This window comes from Accipiter gentilis, chromosome 22 (genome assembly GCF_929443795.1).
Source record: "Accipiter gentilis chromosome 22, bAccGen1.1, whole genome shotgun sequence".
In the NCBI taxonomy this organism is placed as follows: domain Eukaryota; kingdom Metazoa; phylum Chordata; class Aves; order Accipitriformes; family Accipitridae; genus Astur; species Astur gentilis.
The window spans coordinates 6,617,052-6,637,372 of record NC_064901.1 but is presented as its reverse complement, the minus strand read 5'-3'; the positions used below and the strand labels follow the sequence as shown (position 1 = coordinate 6,637,372).

The following is a 20,321-nucleotide window of genomic DNA, read 5'->3' as shown; positions in this document are numbered from 1 at the left end:
ACAAACAAACAAAAAGATATTAAAAGAACCAGCTTTCAACAGAAGTCTGATAGGATTTAAAGTTTTTATGCCTTTGAATTTCTAATAGGCTTATAGGTCATGAAAAGTGAATTGTCTTCATATTGGAGGTAGAATGACAAGAAAGAACAGTTTATTATCCTGTCTGAAAACATTACCTAGCAATAAATTCTTTAGAGGAAGTCATCCTTCTTTCCATTTCTTTTGGAAGTGCTGCCCTGAGCCTTCCCCTTTTCAGTGAGGCCTTGGCCAGAACCCAGCATTATTCCCTCTGTGTAAAAGAAAGAAGGGAACTATGTCACCAAAAGCCTGCAGTCCAATTCTTAACTTCTTCAGCTTTTCAGTAAATAGCAAAACAGAAATTTTAAGAGTCTTACCAAGTTAGATAAAAGCACCATGAATTTCAGATCCAAATCTGGTTATTCAGGAATTCAAGTTCCTGCTTATAACTGGGACAGCTCACAGCAAATATACTATTTCTACAGCTCCTTCTAGAGATATTATTGCCTTGGAAGAATGAACTAGCTTCTTCTTTGCCACCCACAATGTTAACTAAATAGTTCAGATCGTCCTTGATTTTGCAAGACCCTGAGCATGCCCGCGAGACCAACAGAGCACCCATAGAAATTGCTACCTCTGTTCTCACCAGTTGATCTCCAGGCAGACTGCCCGTGTGCATAGATATGCCTAAATGGTTCATCCAAATAGTCCAAGAATCTTCAGCACCTTCCTAGAAAAAGCTTTAGCTTCCAGTACTTGCCCATGTTCAGCCTGCAATCAGACTGAACCCACTTAACTTAAAACCATGCATTTGCAGAAGTGCAAAGTATAATTTCATAGTAACTTTCACTTATTGGAAATAATTTGTCTTAACTTGAAGTTTTGAGTTGTATTTGCTGGGCTAGTAGTTAGAAAAATCTCTCTTTCAGCTTATAAAATGATCAAATTTGATCTGTAAGCTACAGGGAGATAATGACCTTGGCAACAGTGCTTTTTTGAGAGTCACTTTTCTGATTAAAAACACACTTTAAGAGGCAATAATATGAGAAAAAACAGGACAGTTAACTACTCAAGGTTAAATTTTCCTAGAAAGTCTTTGAATGCCTGTTTGCAGACAATAAACTGCACAGAGGAAATAGAAACATTTACAAAGATACATCTAGTCCAACTGAAAATGATAGATTTGTATTACCTAATTATTCATCTGAACATAATAATTCTCAGATGCCTGTGCAAAGGATTATAAGACTTTAAGAAAATATGGGAAGAAGTTTGCAAGTGTAGAAGATAACACAAGAAGGGAGCTCCCTTCTTCTTACTATTTTATATGTTCTTTTACTTTGTTTCTCTAAGAGCTGTATAGTTGGTGTTTGAGAATGTCTCTTAAAAGCTGTATAGACACCAGTTTTCAAGGAAGACAAATGAAAGCCAGGTGAAAACTTTGTGAAATGCTATCAAATCCAGAATTTTCTGTACGTTAAACCATAACCTTTTTTCCCACCAACCCCCTCCAATTCCTTGTTGGTGTTTAGTTTTCCCTGTGTAGCTTCTCGTCCTCCTAAGAATGAGAAGCCTGTCTTTTATCTGTTAGGCATGTGAAAATGCATTTTTTTCTCTCAATTATTTTTAATGCATGTGAGGGAAAAAAACCCAGAAGTTGGTGAATATTTATTCAGACTGATTTGGCAGCATTTCGTTATTTAAGACATAAATCAAATTTGGAACTTCCTTTTTCCTGGGGGACAAATTGTTTATCTGAATTTGAATGTGCTTGTGAATCAGTCATGGGGATAGTGCTTGTGCTATTGCTGTGTAATAGCAATTATTTGCATTGGTTTACATTGTTTTGCTCCATAGCATAAGGTAGTCAGGCTGCACACAGATGCACAGTACATCTGATGATCACTGCAGGATCACAGCCATGGACCTCAGTCCTCCAGTTATGTGCATGTTTATCTACAAGTACACATTCCACTAACATCAGAAGAACTCTTCCAGTATGTGAAGTTAAACAGGACGTGACTAGTTTGTGGGGTCTGGGCCCAAGATTATTCCCAAGGCAAAGTCCATTGAAGGATCAGAGCTACAAGGCTTGCTCACAAAGAAATGCTTGGGAGGAGATAACTAAATAATTTTGTGAACTGGCTAGTAGTTCTTACTATCTTCCCATTTGGCTCTATGGCTCTTAGTTAACATTTTAACATTTATGACACTTTTGTATGGGTATACTGGGTTGCAGATTCATGCCCTTTGAAATGGACAATGCATTCCTTGTGTCCAGAAATCTCATCCTGCATTAGCAACTTTGGGAATGGAAAGAGAAGAGGTTTATTCCTTTAGTACTATCTGCTGAAGAAATTTAAGGACACACAAAGGCAAGTGCTTTCCCAACAGAGTACACAGTTATCTGTTTTGCAAAGACAGTCCAGACTTAGTTTTTATACTTCTAAGCCTGACAGTGTGTAGTGCTTTCATTCACACAGAGTGAGCAATGACTTTTATCATATTATTAGCATTCTAAACTCACAGTTTCAGAGGTTTATAACTCAACAGTAGGTTTAGACTCAGTAAATTCAGCCCAGGAGCACTATTTTTCAGTGTAAAAGACATCTTTAGTTACTACAGTATCAAGCCAAGCAGACCTTGCTTATTTCAGGCTTTTTTAAAGGTCTTAGACTGCAAATTAAACCAAAAAAAAAAAAAAAAACACAACCCAAAAAAACCACCACCCGGCCCCCCCCCCCCCCCAAAAAAACAAACCAAAACCAAACCTCAAAAATGAATTGCTACAGAGTTTCATTCTGATGTTCCTCAGATTGCTAGCCTCCTTTGACATAATTGGAAAAAAATTGAAAAGTCTGAGTGATAGGCATTTAAAATCAGCTCCTGAGAACTCATAATGGTCCCTATTCCACATATGCCTGTGCAAATCTCACTGACATCAATGGATGTGTTCTGTACACATCCTACCTTTAAAATCCTGCATGCATAATCACCGTTAGCATTGTTACAGTATCTGCCGTGGGTGGGTGCAACTCTGAATGCAGATTTGTACTAGCAGCCGTAATGGTTCTCTCCTGAGAGAAATTCAGAAAGCTGTTCATAAGCTGTTCTGGACTTTTAGGTAACTAATCCCATCTCACACATACGCTCTCAGGTACTTTTTGTGAAAGAAAATCAAACAATTTAGAATACATATTTATATGACAGACACTGTTGCAGTCTGTTGGATAAATTATATGCATTTTACAATATTCACTTACAGAGACGTATAGGTTTGTATATACTAGAGTAACAGCAAAATAATGTTAAGCTTATGATATAAGGTGAAATGAGCCCAGAAAATGTCAATGAAAAGTGCACTGTACTATATGTCAGATGGTTTCCTTTCTTTCATAGAACTGTGTATAAAAGAGAAATTTTGATTTCAATTGCTTAGGAATGGTACATATGTATTACAGCCTGATCATTTTTCAAGTGCGAGATATTGTGTGTTTAATTAACATTACTTCTGTGTGTTTAGGTAATTACCATTAGAACACATGAGGACATATTGTACTTATTGCCTGTGCTAGAGCATAATGTGCTGGACTACAACAACTACACTTGTTAAGCTGATTTTAGCATTTCTTCACACAGCAGGAAGCACCCATGCTGTGGTTTCTTAATGTTCTCTTTAACTACTGCACTGTTGAGTACTGTACAATAAAACTAATAATTAATTATGATCCTCATCTTACCACTACTGCTGCTATCCAGTGACCCTGCTTGCTGTTTCAGGGTTCCACTATCCTGTACCCTGAAACACATATCTTGCCTTTCAGAGTTTTATTTCTTAGATTATATTGCTGAACAGAGCTGAATTTTTTGAGGACAGGTTTGTTGCATGGATTGTGATGGCTTCACATTTGTTCAGGTCTCCAAGGACCAGCACCAATAAATGTGAAAGAGACAACAGCAGAATGGCATACTTTCCTATTTCCACCAGGATGAAAAAAAATGCTTTAAATTAAGTCTAACCTTAAATGTATAATCTGTCCTTGGGAGCAAAAAAAAAAAAAAAGAAAAAAAAAAAAGAGGATATAGCATCTTCAAGCTCTTGGCATCCCTTACGAGAAAAAATTGGTTCTAAGGGTCTCTGATCTTGTGTTTTAGTAAAATAGAACTGCACGGCTGACTGACAGTTCTGATCTAAAGCATTTACGTTTAAGTTTTGATCTCTCTGCTTTTGATTAAAACTAATGAGCTCATTTAATTCAAAATGGGAATCTCTGATAAGAGAAATAAGGTTGATGTGATTGGATTAGAGGGGCAAATTAAACTCTTAGAGCAGAAGTTTGTGCTTATATAGTGTATTAAAAAGCTGTTGGCGTATTATGGCGTGTTAGATGATGAGAAAAATTTCATAGTAATTCATATTTAATCAGAAGAAATGAAAGTACTAAATATAACATGGCTCTGCTTTTCCCTCGAGTGATAAAGAGCTGTACATTTAAAATGACATCGAATTCATGCTCTCTAAAACAAAAAAATCTTAAAAGAAACACTAAAGAAAGGGGCACTGTTGACAGTTATTTCATCACAATAGAGCTGAAATGTCACAAACACAGGACAACGTGACCATATCAAATCAAGGACAATTCGATATAATCCTTAGCTCACAAACAAGTTCCTGTGTTTCTATTGACTGTATAACAAATGCTTTTTAAATACTCAAATACTTTCTACTAGTAATTTGGTCAATTCTCCAAAATAATAGCAGAATAAATTCAAAGTAACTTATTTATTCAGTGTTAATTACTCACTGAAACTGAAAGTTAGTTAATCTCCAATAATGCTTGCTTATTGTAAACTGCTCCAGAATTTTTCCCATGAACAATATTTTGGGAAGAGGTTGGTTGTCAGGGCTAAAAATAGCAATAATAAAGTTTGTATAAAGAATATCTCAGTGCTGACTTGAGTTGTACCCACTATTTTATCATGGTTTATACTAAGAGTATTTCTTTACTATTTTAAGTGGTTGCAGTTGAGGGAGTGGGAAGCACAGGTGAGAGCTATAGTTTCAAGCAGGAAGAATCTCTTCAGTTGGACTACAGAGATATTTCATTAGTTACTAATTAGTCACCAATAATTAACGATGATGGTGATGATGACAATAATAATAATATGTGTCATTTACTTGAGCATTTTTGCTTTCAGGTTGCTCAGTGCTTTATTGATAATAATTAACCCTCAGTAATGGGGAAATCAAGGCACTCAAAACCAGCAGTGAGTCACCCTATGTATCACTGTAAGTGAGGACTGGAGACTAGGGAATAAAAGCCTGCAGAATTTGCAGCCTATTTCAGCAGTCAGAATCTGAAGATCTCCCCAGTTTTTAAAACAATGTCAAACCCTAACAAAATAACTCCAGTCATAATAAAATTGTGCAAGAAAGAGTTAATGAGGCAAATCTCTGTTAAAAATTCTATGGGGAAAAATAACTTGAAAATGAGACTTATTGAGTATACATATATTTTTCAAAATTTTTTTTTTTGCTAAGTAAACGTTTTCTAAACGAGGTAAATTGATTACAACACTCTTAGCATCCATCAGTCATTTATTTTTAGTGAGTTCAAGGATTGCACCTGAAAAATAGCTTAGAGGGGATGTATAAAATCTAAATTATGTGTATATGTATTTTTTCTGTTCCCTAGTGGAATCTACAAGCCCCAGTTTACTAACCACTGACAACACTCTAGAGCGCTCTTTTTTCATCCGAATGAAATCTACACTGACCAAGCGAGGCGTGCACATCAAATCGTCAGGATACAAGGTAAGGGTTGCACTCTAGCATGAAATATTGACATTTTTAAATTACGTTCATTCATGTTCCAGGGACACATTAACAGACAGAGAAAGGAGCTATTTTGCATTTGCATATGTCTCATTCCTTTTGTTAAAGAATCATTAATGCAATATTTCCAGCCTGAGGTTTGGCTTTGGTACTACACCTCCATTAAATGGATCATTATGATGATAAACATTGATGATAACAGCATGATAGCCTTCAAAAGAGCAACACTTCCAGAGTGAAGGTATATTTCACCAAAGAGGATGAGTCAGAGTAACGTCACTTCTTCCATAGTGGAAAATTACTGCTCATTTTGTTAGACTTTTAGTCATCTTTGGGTTACGTTTTTCCCAGAGAGGTAGGATTTCTTCATGCAGACAATATGCTGGAGCTATTTAATTTCACTCTCATTCTGGCTGAAGGAAACAAGACACAACGTGTACTTTTCCACCATTTTTCTTTCATTGTCTCTCTGAGGGGCATCTGCTGCTGGGGATCGTATTTGCTGGATTTCAGACTCTTTTAAGATATGAAAGTCTCTTGTTCCTTATCAGCAGTAATCTCATTTTTCTTCAGTCATATATCGCTCATAGTGCCGGTAGCTATCAGTGGCTTTGCAGTACACTAAAACTAGAAGGAATAGCACATTTTTAACATTGTCAACTTGCGGAATGAAACATGTCATCCATTAAGTATTATACAAGATAAAAGAGTAGCGCAAGGAAGTCTGAGAATGTGTGTGTATTTAAAGAAGTTGCTTGTCAGTGTTAATTTTAAAACTTTCACAAGCATTTTTTTTTCAGTTTTCAGAGGAAGATTTAGAGGAGCTTTGAATTAAAATTCCCCAGTTCATTTTTCCCCCAAAGTTCTCTGTAAATATAGCATCGAGGTAGTCTACCTGCACAGTAAAAATCTGGTAGAAATGTCTTCTTTGCAAGCAAATGACTGGGAGTCCTTGTGTTGGATGGTTTCTGGGTCAAGATGATTAAAGTAGTTGCTGATGGAAATTTAGGTCCGAATCAGCGGTTCCTTAAGGCACCACAAATTTTGATCTGTGTACTGCTTAATTGTCAACACCTGAAAGAATGCACTCAGTGCTTGTTCATGCTGACCAGTTTACAAGTCTCAGAAGATATCAAGACCAGGAAGTGTACTGGCAGTCTCAGGAGGAGGAAGGCAAATAAATTAATAAATGGGCAGGTCATTGAAGTTATACTAATTTTTATGATCAGGCACGGTCCATCCAGGCTAGGCCAAAGTTAGATTGGCAGAGAACTTGCTTTTGGGGGGATATTTTTCCTCCAATAGTAATGGGAAAAAATAGAGTATTCGTCTCTGGATTTGGTAGTCTGACATTTTTTTTGCCAGAAGTAGATGAGAACAAAAGGAAGACATGTGAAGGACTTTGTCATTCTTTCTTCTTGGACTCCTGACAATCTAATGTTAGTCCAGCACCAGAATAGGACATATCTAGAATGGGCTGGCTTCACAAGGTGGGGTTTTTACTCATTACAATACAGTTTTTGAAATTCACAGTAGATGCTTTACTCAAAAAAACCTCAGTAATGTCTATCATATAAATACTATTTCATTTCTTTTAGACCTGCTAATGCCTCATGGAAACACTGAAAACCATAACTGAGATGTCACAGGTAGAGCAGAATGAATTTTGAAAGATCAGATATCATTTTTTAGCTAGCTTTTCCTAGACACGAAGAATGGATAAAAAGAAAAGGTATAATAGTTGAAAAAACTGTCTGTAAATAAAACATTTGGGTTTTTCCAAATTTTTCCATGAGGCATCAGCAAGTCAGCATGAGTAAAATTGCATACAGTATGTGAGTCCTAAGCAGGTGTAAATATAGAGGTGTAGTTCCTCTGCTTTTTGACGTTTTCAAGGATTTTGTAACTGACAGTGTTTGGCTGAATTCAGTTGTGTCCAGCCATATTAATTGTATTTTGTCAGTTTTTCAAAAGCATGGTTATTGCCATTTTGTGTTCAATGGAAGGAGAATTATCCACAGCCTCAGTGAGACCCAGAAAAATTGTGTATTCATTTTAGAAGAGTTGGATCACGTGAATGTCTTTTTAACTGAATGTTAAGAACTGCTTTGTTTAAATGTCATTCTCAGTTGGTGTATTAGACAAGCATAATAAAACTGAACTGCTATAGTGAATGTTAGGAAAACTTTTAGGAATGTTAGCGATTTATTCATTGATTTCTAAAAGTCCAGTGCCAGAACAAACTTAAGGCTTCTTGAATTCGTTCAGGTATATATTTTATTAAAATTAAGAAAGATCCATGAGCCTTATGGATGTACAGCTATAAAAAATTATCAAAGGAAAGAACAGTTACATAACAATGACAAAGCTCATGGGAAGAGCTGGCTAAGTTCTGCATCAGAGGTCCCTGGAAGACCTCCAGCACTTACTCAGGAAACACTATGCCAGCTGGGGTCATGTGCAGCAGAGTTCCTGTGGGAAATCCTGGTAGAGCAGGCTGACTTGGGAGCCACTGCCTCACACCTTCAGAATACAACAGAGCACTGAATTTTCCCTCTGCAAAAAGCAAGGGTTCCTGGCTAACAGCTTCCCTTGAGCTCTTGTGTCATTGTGAGTGGGTAACCCTCCTGAATCAGCATACAAACATTCATCAGGAGAAGTGTGCTGTGAACTGTGTATCTTATGTGAGTCAGGTTTTACCTCTATCAAAGATATTCAGCTCCCTGTGGATTCAATCCTCCAGCAGTGACAAAATTTTTCATATTTGTGAAACGGCTGTGTCTTGTTCCAAACTCTTACTGAGCTCAGAACCACGTCTCCATTTTTAACTTGCTTTGAGGACTGCTGATGAATGTTTTCTTTAGATAGCAAATGATTGAGGTGGTCCACAAGATGCTTAGCCAATTTTCAGAACGAGTGATCCCTGCCTCAGGAAAATCACATAAACAGTCAGAGAATGAGATTGATTAATCATTTGGGTTGATCTAGTCAGGACTAATTTTCTATCAAAAGAAATGTTGGAACCAAAATCACACTGATAGGCTTACACTTATGTAGACCTCAAAGAGACCTTTCGAGACCATTCTGACATGAGATGAACCCTGTTTATAGCCCTTTCCTGGACTGATTTAATTAGTCCTGAATTATACGTAAAGATGGAGGTAATGGCCTTTTTTCCATGAATTATATTACCTTAAAAGTCTGAAATGGGAAAGTGGTTACATGATTAATCCTCCCTCTCTCCTTCCCTTTCATTGTTCCCTACCACCCTTCTTGAATTGGATTTTCCCATTCTTAATAATCTTAGGCTCAGAGCTTGTAGGAAAAGAGTTTACATATAGTGCTAGAGAGCTATTCAGTTTTCAGTGAGTAAATCTACAATCTTAAAAAAAAAAAGTCAAATAAAATGTAGAAATCTGATAAAACACATTGAAAATAAATAAAAAGAAAAAAATAATTCCATTCTCTGCAAAACTCAGAATGTATTACCATTACAGCTGTTGTCTAAGATACGTAATGCAGAGACTTACTGTTTTTCTTTGCTGAAAATGTATCACATCGTCCTTTTTTCAACTTTTTTCATCAATAAAAGATAGTTTTGTATTTAATTTGGATTTTTGTTGTCTCCATTTTATCTTCTTTTCCATTTGTTTTCCTCCATTTGAGGATCACAGTTCTGTCCACTTAACAATTATCCCACCTTCAATGTTTCTATTGTCAGCCATATCTCAAAGGAAATTTTAACTGAAAACTACTTTGTTCAAGTCCAATGATACTTTTCCTACCCCCCTATAGTATCACGTTATTGTTTTGTCACATTTACTTTCATGTCAGATTGTGCTAGGATTTTTTCTGTTCAAACCTTTAGAGCCTGATACTGGTCTCTTGAACAAAGCATAACTAATGGGATGAAAAAGTAGTCAAAGCATCAAACATCAACAGAGCCAGTAGTTGCCAGTAGTTTCCAGTTCATCAGCTCATCAGATATGTTAGTATATATCCATACATATTCCTCTACTGTTTTATGGAGTAGCTGTTTCATGATAAGCTATTACAGAGGTGGATAAGCAAACATGAAGAGATTGCCTTGTACTTTTACTGTCGCTGGGGCAATCTCTGAATTTGATATAACCAACATCTGTGACCTCTCAGTCTCCCAAGAAGCTGGCAATCAACCTTCATGGCGATCCATCAGCAGACTTAAGGGCATCTTAAAAATCCTTCAGACTGTACCTTCCTACTTGGAGTGGTACTTTCTATCTGCTGTGTTACCTAGATGCCTTGGCCCATTCAGTGTCAACAAGAAACAGTCTCCATGTCATTAAAATATCAAAGTCATTGAGGTCACAAGGCAATGAGTCTACTGCAGGCTCTTCAGTAACTGGAAGTAAATAGAGCAGCTATCATGTGCTGATCAAAATCTTACAACCTTAGACTTTTGAGCCTGTATTATTGAGAAAATAAATATTTGCTAGGTTACTCAGATACTTCTGCCTTGAAGTGAGGCCTTGGTGTCTTTGAAAAGAGTCTTGGGATTATGGAAAAGCACATACATAGTCTTTGGAGATGAATGGAATGGACTTGTTTAAGCTATTTGTATATCACATTCAGGAGTTCTGAAATCCTTTCATGTGGCACAGAAATGTTAGCACTGGATACAGGTGTAAGCCCTGCATTGCTGCTTTACAGAATCACAGCTCTTATCAATGCCAAAAGCAGGTATTTACACCTGTTTTTCTCTCTGGTGTTCTTCATGTGTAAGAGAATTGTGGAAAGTAAGCAAGCTTAAACAAACTGACCAAATTGTAATGAAGGGAGCAAAGTTATCTTCATTACTTACTAAATCACAGAGGACTGTTAAACCTAGCAGCATAATCTGAAGTACTGGTGGACATACTGCATAAAAATAAGTAAATTACTCTATAAAAAATTCGGTTTAGCAAGTTTCGTTTAGAAATTTTGATGTTTTCTTGCACATCTAATGACTGCATTTCAATAATGGAGGATTCAAATTTGGTTAGCTGTGCCTCATACATCAGTTGCTCTATATCAAAATATTTAAAATATTTAAAACCCCATAAAAGTGTTTTCACAAATTAGTCTTTGTAGTCTACATGAATTCAATTTTTTGTTTTGTGCAATGGTACCTTTCTATCAACTTGTTTAAAATTAAACATTTTCTGAGACTGTGCTTTCAGATTTTGCATTTAAAATCATAACGCTAGAATTCTTTAAGTGCCAATTTTGAACATGGAATCTAAATTTCTTGTTGAAATTTTATGTCCATGGCAGTTCTATTATTAGCCTTTTTCACATAATTCCTGCCTTTATTCAGAATTTAAAATTAATATTTTTTTATTATTTCTTTTTTTAGAAGAAATTGAAGAGTTGGGCGAGATTTGTAAATCTCAGTTATGCATTTGAAGTAAGTGCAGGTTTTGGCAGAATTTAGATTCAGTAATCCAAGAGGGCAAGAGAGCCAAAAACTCTGTTAGAGAGACAAAACTATGCCATTGCACTTGCCTTGTGATACCATTTTCTTGATTCAATCCAAAATTGAAATTATTGTTTCCCATCTAAGTGAAAAACTCATCTGGAATTCAGAAAGAAGATGTCCCTATTCCAAAATCAATTTAAGGACCAAATATATCATGGGCTAGTTAAGAACACAGCAGAAAACCACCTTCCATTTCAGGGGAATAGGAAGGATGAAGAAAAAGAAGGCAGCTGGTTTTTTGGATAACAGTGTAATGATTAGTACATTTCTCAGATGTGGGCTATGTTAGAGTCAGATTTAATTCCCTCCTCAGCCTGAGGGAATTCACATACCCCACATTCCAGCTTGGCCTAAATTCTTTTCTCCTCTTCTATTATTTTTCCCCCTTGAAATCTTTTCTGTCAAGCATTTTGCTCTGTCCCAGAAAGGTATCCTGACCTTTCTCTGTCGGAAGAAAGAAAACTGCAGAATTTAGTATTTCATCACATGGCTACTGCCACACCTCCTTAATTGAGTGAAGAAGGAATAAGAAACCAACATCAGGAAGCATTATTTGAAGAGTTTTCTAAATGTCAGCACATGCATTCCCCAGACTTTTCAGCACTGGGAAGACTTAAAGGTAATTTGTCAGAGAGAAAGAACTGATCGAGAATTCACCCATGTAAATCGATGACCTTTTAGTCAAAAGGAAGTCTCTTAGCTAGTAAAGATGCAGCATTACTTATAAAAGAACAAAATACTAATGGGCCAATCTGAGTCTTATGAAGTATCTACTTGTAGATATAAAGATACGGTTCAAGAAAAGATGGTCTGCAACAGGATTATGAAGACTAGAGTTCATTTTATGCCTTGCTATAGAGCTGTGAGATTCTATTAGGAGAGCTGTCTGGAAAAGCTTGATTCACACATAGCATCTAAATACATGAACTGCTTTTTTAAAAGTGTTCAGCAGCTACTAACTCTACCTTCTCAAAAAAACATTTTCAGGGCTGAGCATCTTTTAAGTGGGATTTATAGCACTGTTCTACCATCTGGAGACATAAATGTATGTTAGGCATTCATTTTTGCAGTAGCACTAATGAAACTAACTAGTTAGTATTATATAAAAGGCCTTTTTAATAGCAGTCTTCTTGAAAAGAAAGGCTCAAGCTTTCATCGTTCCTCATGATGACTGCAGCTGTAGTATTCCTGACACCTGTATCAGGATGTCTTTCTCCTCAGATATTGTCTTAAATGGTCATATGGCTTCAGAGTTGTGATTTTGTTGCAGTGTGTTCCAGACTCTGTAAATGGGAAATCACAAACTGCGTTCTGAAAGAGAAGAAAACATAAAATTGAGCAAACACAGATTGCTTTCTGGGAGATGTTCTATTTTCATAAATTCTGTTTTCAAAGAATAAGTGATTTGAAAAGTTAATATCACCAAATTAGCAGCAATTGCCTTTGATTCTGATCTTTAGGCAGTATAATTCTGAAGCTACCTTTCTTAAAAGTCAGTGGATATAACAGTGAAAGAAAATTATGAGATCAAGATTTACTCTGATACATAATAAAATATTAAAAATGGACAGAGATCAGCTCCAAGCCAAATCTGGCATTCTTTCAAGAACCAAGTATTATTGAGTCATAGAGAAACAAAACGTTTGTCTCACTTTCATAAGTAGCACTAATTATCTAGATGAACTAGTAGTGCAGCGTGAGACCCGTTGCAGTGTTAATAAACAGAGATCAGTGAGCGGGATGAGAATAATGAGATCTCACCAGAGTCAGAACCAGAAAATACCTCCTATTACACGCTGCAAGAAAGGTGTCATGCTCCCAAGTGGGAATGCCTACTGAAAATGAGAGATCTTCAGTCCACAGTTTTCTTAAGTTATCCACCAATGTTGTCTGCCATTGCTCATTGTTAATGATTGGGAGTATGCCTTGTGTAGTAGCAAAGAAAACCTCATTGTGAAGAATCACGAGCCAGAATTTGCTCTAGGACAGGCAGATGCTGCTGCCCACATCTCTGCTCCACTTGGCTGTTTTGTAACTGCTGCCAGGGGATATTTTGACCCACCTCCTTTTCATAATGTAAACATTGTCTTAGATGTGCAAATGCAAACACTAATAACCATTTTAATTATCCCTACACTTTCAACAGGTCACAGTTTTTGTCCAAAGTATGCTTAGAAAAGACAATAAACTCATACATTAAAAAAATGTAACTAATATTAAGCTAATGTAGGTGAGTGCATCTTCCTGCTCTTCAGCAGATACTTGCAGAAGCAGGGTCATCCTTCCACTGGTAAAACTGTATTGAGTGTGAAACAGTCAAAAAAATTCAGAACTAAGATGAAACTGAATGGAAGGTTCTTAAACTTGCATTTCAGTGAATTTTGCATTTAAGAAAATCTGTTTCTCATTGTTCCACATTGTCTTGATCTGGTAACGAGATCAATAGCTGTTGAATAGAAAATATAAGTCTTGAATTGATAGTCATAAGGCTATAATCCTGATATCTTATGCAAACACTTTTGTGTATCTAGCTTTTGTAGAAATGTGATGAGTTAACTAGAGGGAGAAGAATATATTTTTGCAAGAGAGTATTTTTCACTGTTGCCTCTGCAAGTAAATATTTTCTTGAAGACTTGCATGAAAATTCTAAACAAGAATACCTTCTAGGAATAAAGTTGTTCCACAAATGTGGAACCTACACACTCAGACATTACTTTCATTACACTGTGATCTGTCACAGGCTGTATTAGTGGGCAAGCAGAAGTTCCTTTGTTCATTCATGTGTAAGTAATGAAGACACCAGGAAAAAGCATAGTTGTTGCACTCAAGGAGGTAAACCTGTGGATTATTGCCCGTCTCCATGTCCACTCCACAAAGGAAAGGCCACCATGCACGTTCCCTTGAACAGCTAAGGTTGTACAGCTCATTTTACATACCAGCTACACAAGTTGGGTCTCATTAATGTTTTACAATCACATCTTCTTTGAAATTTAAAAAACAGTAGAGAAAATATCTTTTACAAACAGCTGAAAAATTTAAAATACTATTTAAGTATTGTCATTATGAATTACTTCCTTGTAATTTTTCCTTCATCATTGATTACTGTATTCAATACATGCTGAAATGTTAGCTGCCCACATTTCATAAGGATCAGGCTGTTCCTTTGTCCTGTTAAAGCCAAATCCTTTTAGAAGTTCCTTTTTTTCCTGCTCCCTACTCTTCACATCTTCTTAGTGATATAATACCTGCATTAATTTATTTGCATTGTGCAACAATGAGATAAACACTGAATTATGATTTGACCTCATCATGAACTTGGAAAAACATCTTTATTTCTCATTTACTTTTTAACCTGTAATTCCCACATGGTTTTTAAATTTTCTTTTACCTTTTGTGCAGGTTCTTACCTGTGTAAAGCATTATGTTTTATTGGCTTTTTCCTGTTGCTTATAATGTCATTTATATTAATGAATGTATTGCAACACTCCTCTGAGGCTGGAAAGTGCTGACATACCAAGAGATCAAGTAACTTGCCAAAGATAACAATGGCTGTTTGTGTCAGAGCCAACTGTGATTACATGCTGTACTTCATCCTCAGCCTTTCTTCCTAGTGCATGAATATTGTCAAATCATCTCTGTGTTCCAGCACATCACACTTCATTTTCTCAGGCTGGTACTTCCTTTGTTTTGATGGTTGCCCTGAACAGGCAAAATGAGATGCTAAATAAAAAAGTACTCAGATCAGATAGTGTGAAATTTAGCAGAACCTTCACAGAAAACCTAGAAAAATATGAACTCCTGCTCTCAGCTGGGCTACCACTAGCTGTAGAAGAGCTACTCCAAAATTCTTTTCCTCAGAAAGAAACAGAAGCGAAGTACTAACAGAAAAACACATTTTTCTGCCACTTGGATTTGGTCCAGGGGAGCTCCCTGAGGCTGCTGTTCCTGCCACCTTGTCGTGGGAGAGGAGCAGAGCTGGTGGTATCCACGTCCTCAGCTGACAGCTCGCTTGGTTCCTTGCAAACTTTGTCTTTCTTATTTCAAAACAAACAAATTTTATATAGATACTTCTTTTTTTTCAATTTGATTAATTTTTTTTCGTATCCACCATAGATTTCTCCACCCTAAAGACCTCCATGCTTTATCAACTAGTGTGAAGCAATACATGTAATAAGCACATGTAAAAATGGTAGGGAATCATTATGCACTGTAGTTTTTTTATATTTGGACCAAAGTGAAAGTATTAGCAAACCAAAATGCCCCATTCATTCACTCAGATAGTACTACTTTGCAGCTGCTCTTCACTGACTTTCTACATGAATAGGTGGTTGGATAAGGTTCCAGGCCCATCATTTACTCAAAACCCACGTTTTTTAGTATAATTTGCTGTCATATGAAGCAAGGTTCCTCTGTACCTGCTTATTTGACAGAATGGGAGAACAAAGGCACAGAGCATTTCAGTGGTGTATCCATCACCAGTATACCACACATGAAGCCGGTAGTCAAACAAGGACCAGCATATGAGGCTTTCATTCCTTGCACTTGTTGACTTAACCTGATGCAATGACTTCTGGATAATGATCTGGACACTGATTTGCAGGTTTTAGCTTCTAGAACAGAAAATTGATCATGAATGTTTCAGGCCATGTTTCCCAGAGAATTCCTATAGTATAAATGTCCTTTTTCTCTATTGTCCAGAGTGCATGTACACCGCTTTATAACCAAACAAGCCACTATGCTTCTGTTCTAAATGTTCAAGCATGCCTCTTGATTTGTCTGTTTAATGCACTGATACTAGCTGAAGAATGGCGTTTGGTTGAGCCCATCTGCTTTACCCTATGGAGAAGGCAGAATATAGATGTTTGGTGGGAATAGTTTCAGTTTCTCCTTTTTACAGCATCATTAGGAAGCCGTCTTTCTAATAATAATAATTCCCATTTGACATCATGGAGGTAAAAAGAAATCACTGCTGACATCAAAAATGAGGTGATATTTCAGCAGTATTATTTCACTGAAGATAAAATGGAAGTCTTTATTACTCCCAATGCTTTTAAAGAAAGCTGAGCAAGGCTTATACTGACCCTGGAGCTTATACACCTTAATGCATCTATAACCAGTATGAAATAAGAAATTTTAATTGTTACTGCTATATTTTTTGGCTGTCCCTCCTTAGAACCAAGAATTTTGTGCTTGCTTAAAGGAAAATCATCAGTATCTGAGAAAAAGCTTGGGAAAGCACAATTATCTTAATTTTCTCCATTACTTAAAATTCCTACAAAAGACCCCCCCAAAAAATGAAAACAGTAAGTGTATTACAAGAAGTGGTAATTTTCTTACAAACTTCATATAGGAGCCTTTACTGGGAATCCATACGGATTGCATAAAGAGGTCTGAGCTCTGAAGAGGTTACCCTGAAGAGGGTTACAAGTTTTATTTCACTTTTTATGGATAGGTATTTTATTCTTTCTGAACTTCTTGTGCACATTGCTGTGTGAATTGCTTGCCATTAAAAGGACATAGCCAAGGTCTGTTTCATCAATTGTAAACAATATATTTTCCACTTTTGTTTGTGATAGCACATTAGAAGCTCCCATACCCCTTTCCTTTGTACAAGACTTATTCAATTATAATTCTAGTCTTTGTATAATTTTCCATCCTAAACCAAACAATATAGCACATCAGTGACTCTATCCAAATATACTTGGAAAAGAGCGTATCTGCCTAGTTTGGCAATATTTCCTAAATTTGAGATCTATTCTTGGTGTACTGCTGGGGTTTTGTTTTGTTTTGTTTTTTATTTAGGGGACATATGAAGAGTAATATAGACTGGAAACAATTAGAGCAACAAAAAAAGCCGGATCAAAATGTTTCATAGTCTTTTCACAATCAAACTTTATGAAAATTTTGCAATTAAATATGTGGTGGAATCATCACATTCTTTTGTTCCAGGCAAATATGTTTATAACAGAGCAGTCACAGCTCATCTGCTGTTGAGTTACTGCTTCTCAGTTATTGTCAGAAATAAGATCTGAATTTGTACAGGCGTGCAAATATTTAATAGTTATAAGCCTTTAAAAAATCAAAATTAGTAGTTAGCAGTTACAGTGAGATGTTTAAATCTGAAATGAACTCTGCACTTTCAATGTAAATGTGTCTCATTCTATGTACAAATAGTTTGGGCATTTTCCCCAAGAATTTGTGCATGCCTGAATGGAGTGCTTAATTTTATTTCATGTGAACTCAATGAGCCCTTTCACTTTTGACATATATTGGAAGGTCCAGGCATGTTTTTTCTCTGAAATATTAGATGAACATTTCTCTTCTTGAAAATCATTACCTTATTAGTCTTTTTATTCATTTCTCTTTGCTCAAGTGCTCAGAAATGTATATTTTTTTCCTAACTAATCAACTGCTTTCAGTTCTTGTGATCCTTCACATTGTTGTATTGTTACAAAGACTATGTTGGTTAGGTCAGTCCACCACTAGACCTAGCACTGTGTTTAAGAGATACCTAGATGCAGAGGTCTGTTTTAATTAGCTCACAGGGCATCGCTGAACAGGGTCTGGCTCTCCCACAGTCACATGCCCAAGGTTAGGAACAGGGCACTGGACACAGTTCTTCCTGAGGAAGCAAGGAGCTGATTCACAATACACAAACATGCATTATGGGTTGTTTTCAGTCACTTTATAGTCATATGCATTCATAAATTTTGATATGGTTGTAAGATGCATACTTTGATGGTACAAAACTCACAGAAGAGCTTTAGATCACTGAAGCAACCACAGATGAAGTTTATGTTGACAATTTATCAGCTCTTCTCCGTCAAGGAAAATTGTTTTTTAGTGCCTGCCTATTAGCAATCACATGCATATTATGAAATCGAGTTTTGGGGAGGACAGCCTGCCATCTGTCTTTTCTGTATTTTTTTCACAATGCATCATGCTAAAGTTAAAACTTTCTGTGCTTCAAAATGGTGTAAAATATGAGATGTCTATAATAGAGACACTTGGAAAGAAAAATAGACTAAGTAGAAATGTAAATCTTTATAAACTTTATAAACAGGCAACTACTGATGCTATACTTCATGTTTTAGCTTCAAGTGCCCTCCACATTTTCCACACACCCACCATGTGCTCTTACTCTAGATTTCAGCGTTGCTAAAATGATAACTAATTAATATATATCTCAAGGAGTGTAAGAATGCTTTCTTCATAAACTCTTTCTGGTTTGGGGGGGCGGAGGGCAGGAATGGAACTGCAAATGCCTGATGTGGAGAATGAAAAAAATATGTTCCGTTTCTTTTCTGTGTTCTGATATGCTAAGATTTTATCAATAATATTGTTTTCCTGTAAAAATATCTGCCTCAGAGAAAATCTGCTGTGTAGCTGTCAGGATTACACCTCTCAGAATATGCCTGTGATGATTCCGTTAAATTGATAAAAACAGAACACTCTGCTATATAGAAGGATTGCTGAAAAGTATATTCCGAGACCCTTTCATGTGTAACAGCACTTGTATGGCAGTATGTTTATTGTGCTATAAATTCCATCACTGATTTTGGCCATTTCAAATTGATTCTGCAGTAACTGTAAGTAATGAACCTTACAGACAGAGCCAAGGAAAAAAAAAAAAAGAAAAAAGAAAAAAGAAAAAACAAGCCAATAAACTTGTGGCTGTAGGAATACAAATTGTAGAGTTCATTTAGCCTCAGTTTTTATCAGATCGTGCAGCCAATACCCCACAAAGCCAGAAAATATATCCACCAACAAAATATACAGTGCCATAGCCCTGGCTTGCTTTAAATTTAGCAGCTAAACTAGACAGTCAATTATTCAAAGCACATGTTTGTACAAAGTGTCCTGTGGATATCACCTGAGATTTAAGGAAGGTGCTCAGCATAAGTGGATGACAAAACAAGAGAAATTACAATAAAGTGACTTAAACAGGATAACGAGCTAAATCCTGAGCTGTTTTACATGGTCTAAGCAATAGAAGGCACCACTGGGTTTCACAGGGGTGTAGATCAATGTGCAGTGGGCTGCTAATGACTCGCCAGGTCAAAATATATAAAAGACTCCAAGATTTACATAGGTTCCTAGCCTATTTCCCTTTCTTTACTGAAAAGTTCTACCAGGTTAATAAGAATGATGTGATATCTTTTTTCCAGGTATCTTTAACGATCTCATAGATTTTAACAGAGAATTTATGTGCTTGCTAAAGATTACCATGAGATGGTTTTAAAACCCATCAAAAAGATACTGTTCTAAGGCTTTTCACATTTGTTTTATAGATTTCTATTACATTCTATAGGAACCCACTGATCTTGATTTGTTAAATATTATCTACATTTCTCACAATCTTATTAGTGGATGCCAAGATCATTTAGACTCTTATTTTGCAAATAGACCATGGATCTAGTCCCACTAAGTCAGTGGGCTTGTCACATGATTAAAGCATATATGAATGTACATGTATGTTCTACCCTTAATTGTTACATAAAGAGCTAACTTCCGATTTTAACTCAAATGCTGAAAAGACTAAAGTTTTCTTCTATATAGTTTTCCCAACATTACAGGAGAGAGAAACAAGGCCATGTTTTGGTTTCTGTGCAAAAATACATAAAAGTCTAGGTTGGGTTCCTGCAAGCCGTACAGCACTTCCATGCATCACAGCTTTTGCATACTCATGTATCTTACAGTCTGCATTGAGTGCTGAATTCATTCTGTGTGTCTTCTTGTACCTAAATCTGCAGATTTATCTGAACATCTGTACTGTGTGTGAGAGATATTAAATCCTTATTTTGAGATCAAAATGCTTGGGTCCATTCTAGCCTTGTATAGGCCACAAAGAGAGTCATTGTCTAAGGCATATTCCTTGCCTCTCTCTATAAAAAAGTCTATTTTATCGATTCGACCAGTTTACAGCAGAAGCCTGAGTGACACACAGAGGAGAAAAGACACAGAAAATGA

At 36.3% G+C, this 20,321-nt stretch overlaps 1 protein-coding gene across 2 annotated transcripts in view; it reads left to right on the top strand.

The window, feature by feature from the left end:
* NPAS3 (neuronal PAS domain protein 3) overlaps nt 1–20,321 on the top strand; it is a 622,472-nt gene that overhangs the window by 558,906 nt on the left and 43,245 nt on the right. For both annotated transcript variants that reach the window (XM_049825779.1, XM_049825780.1), the window contains one exon: nt 5,715–5,833. In XM_049825779.1, coding sequence (XP_049681736.1) covers nt 5,715–5,833 — 119 coding nt within the window. The remainder of the gene's footprint in view (nt 1–5,714; nt 5,834–20,321) is intronic.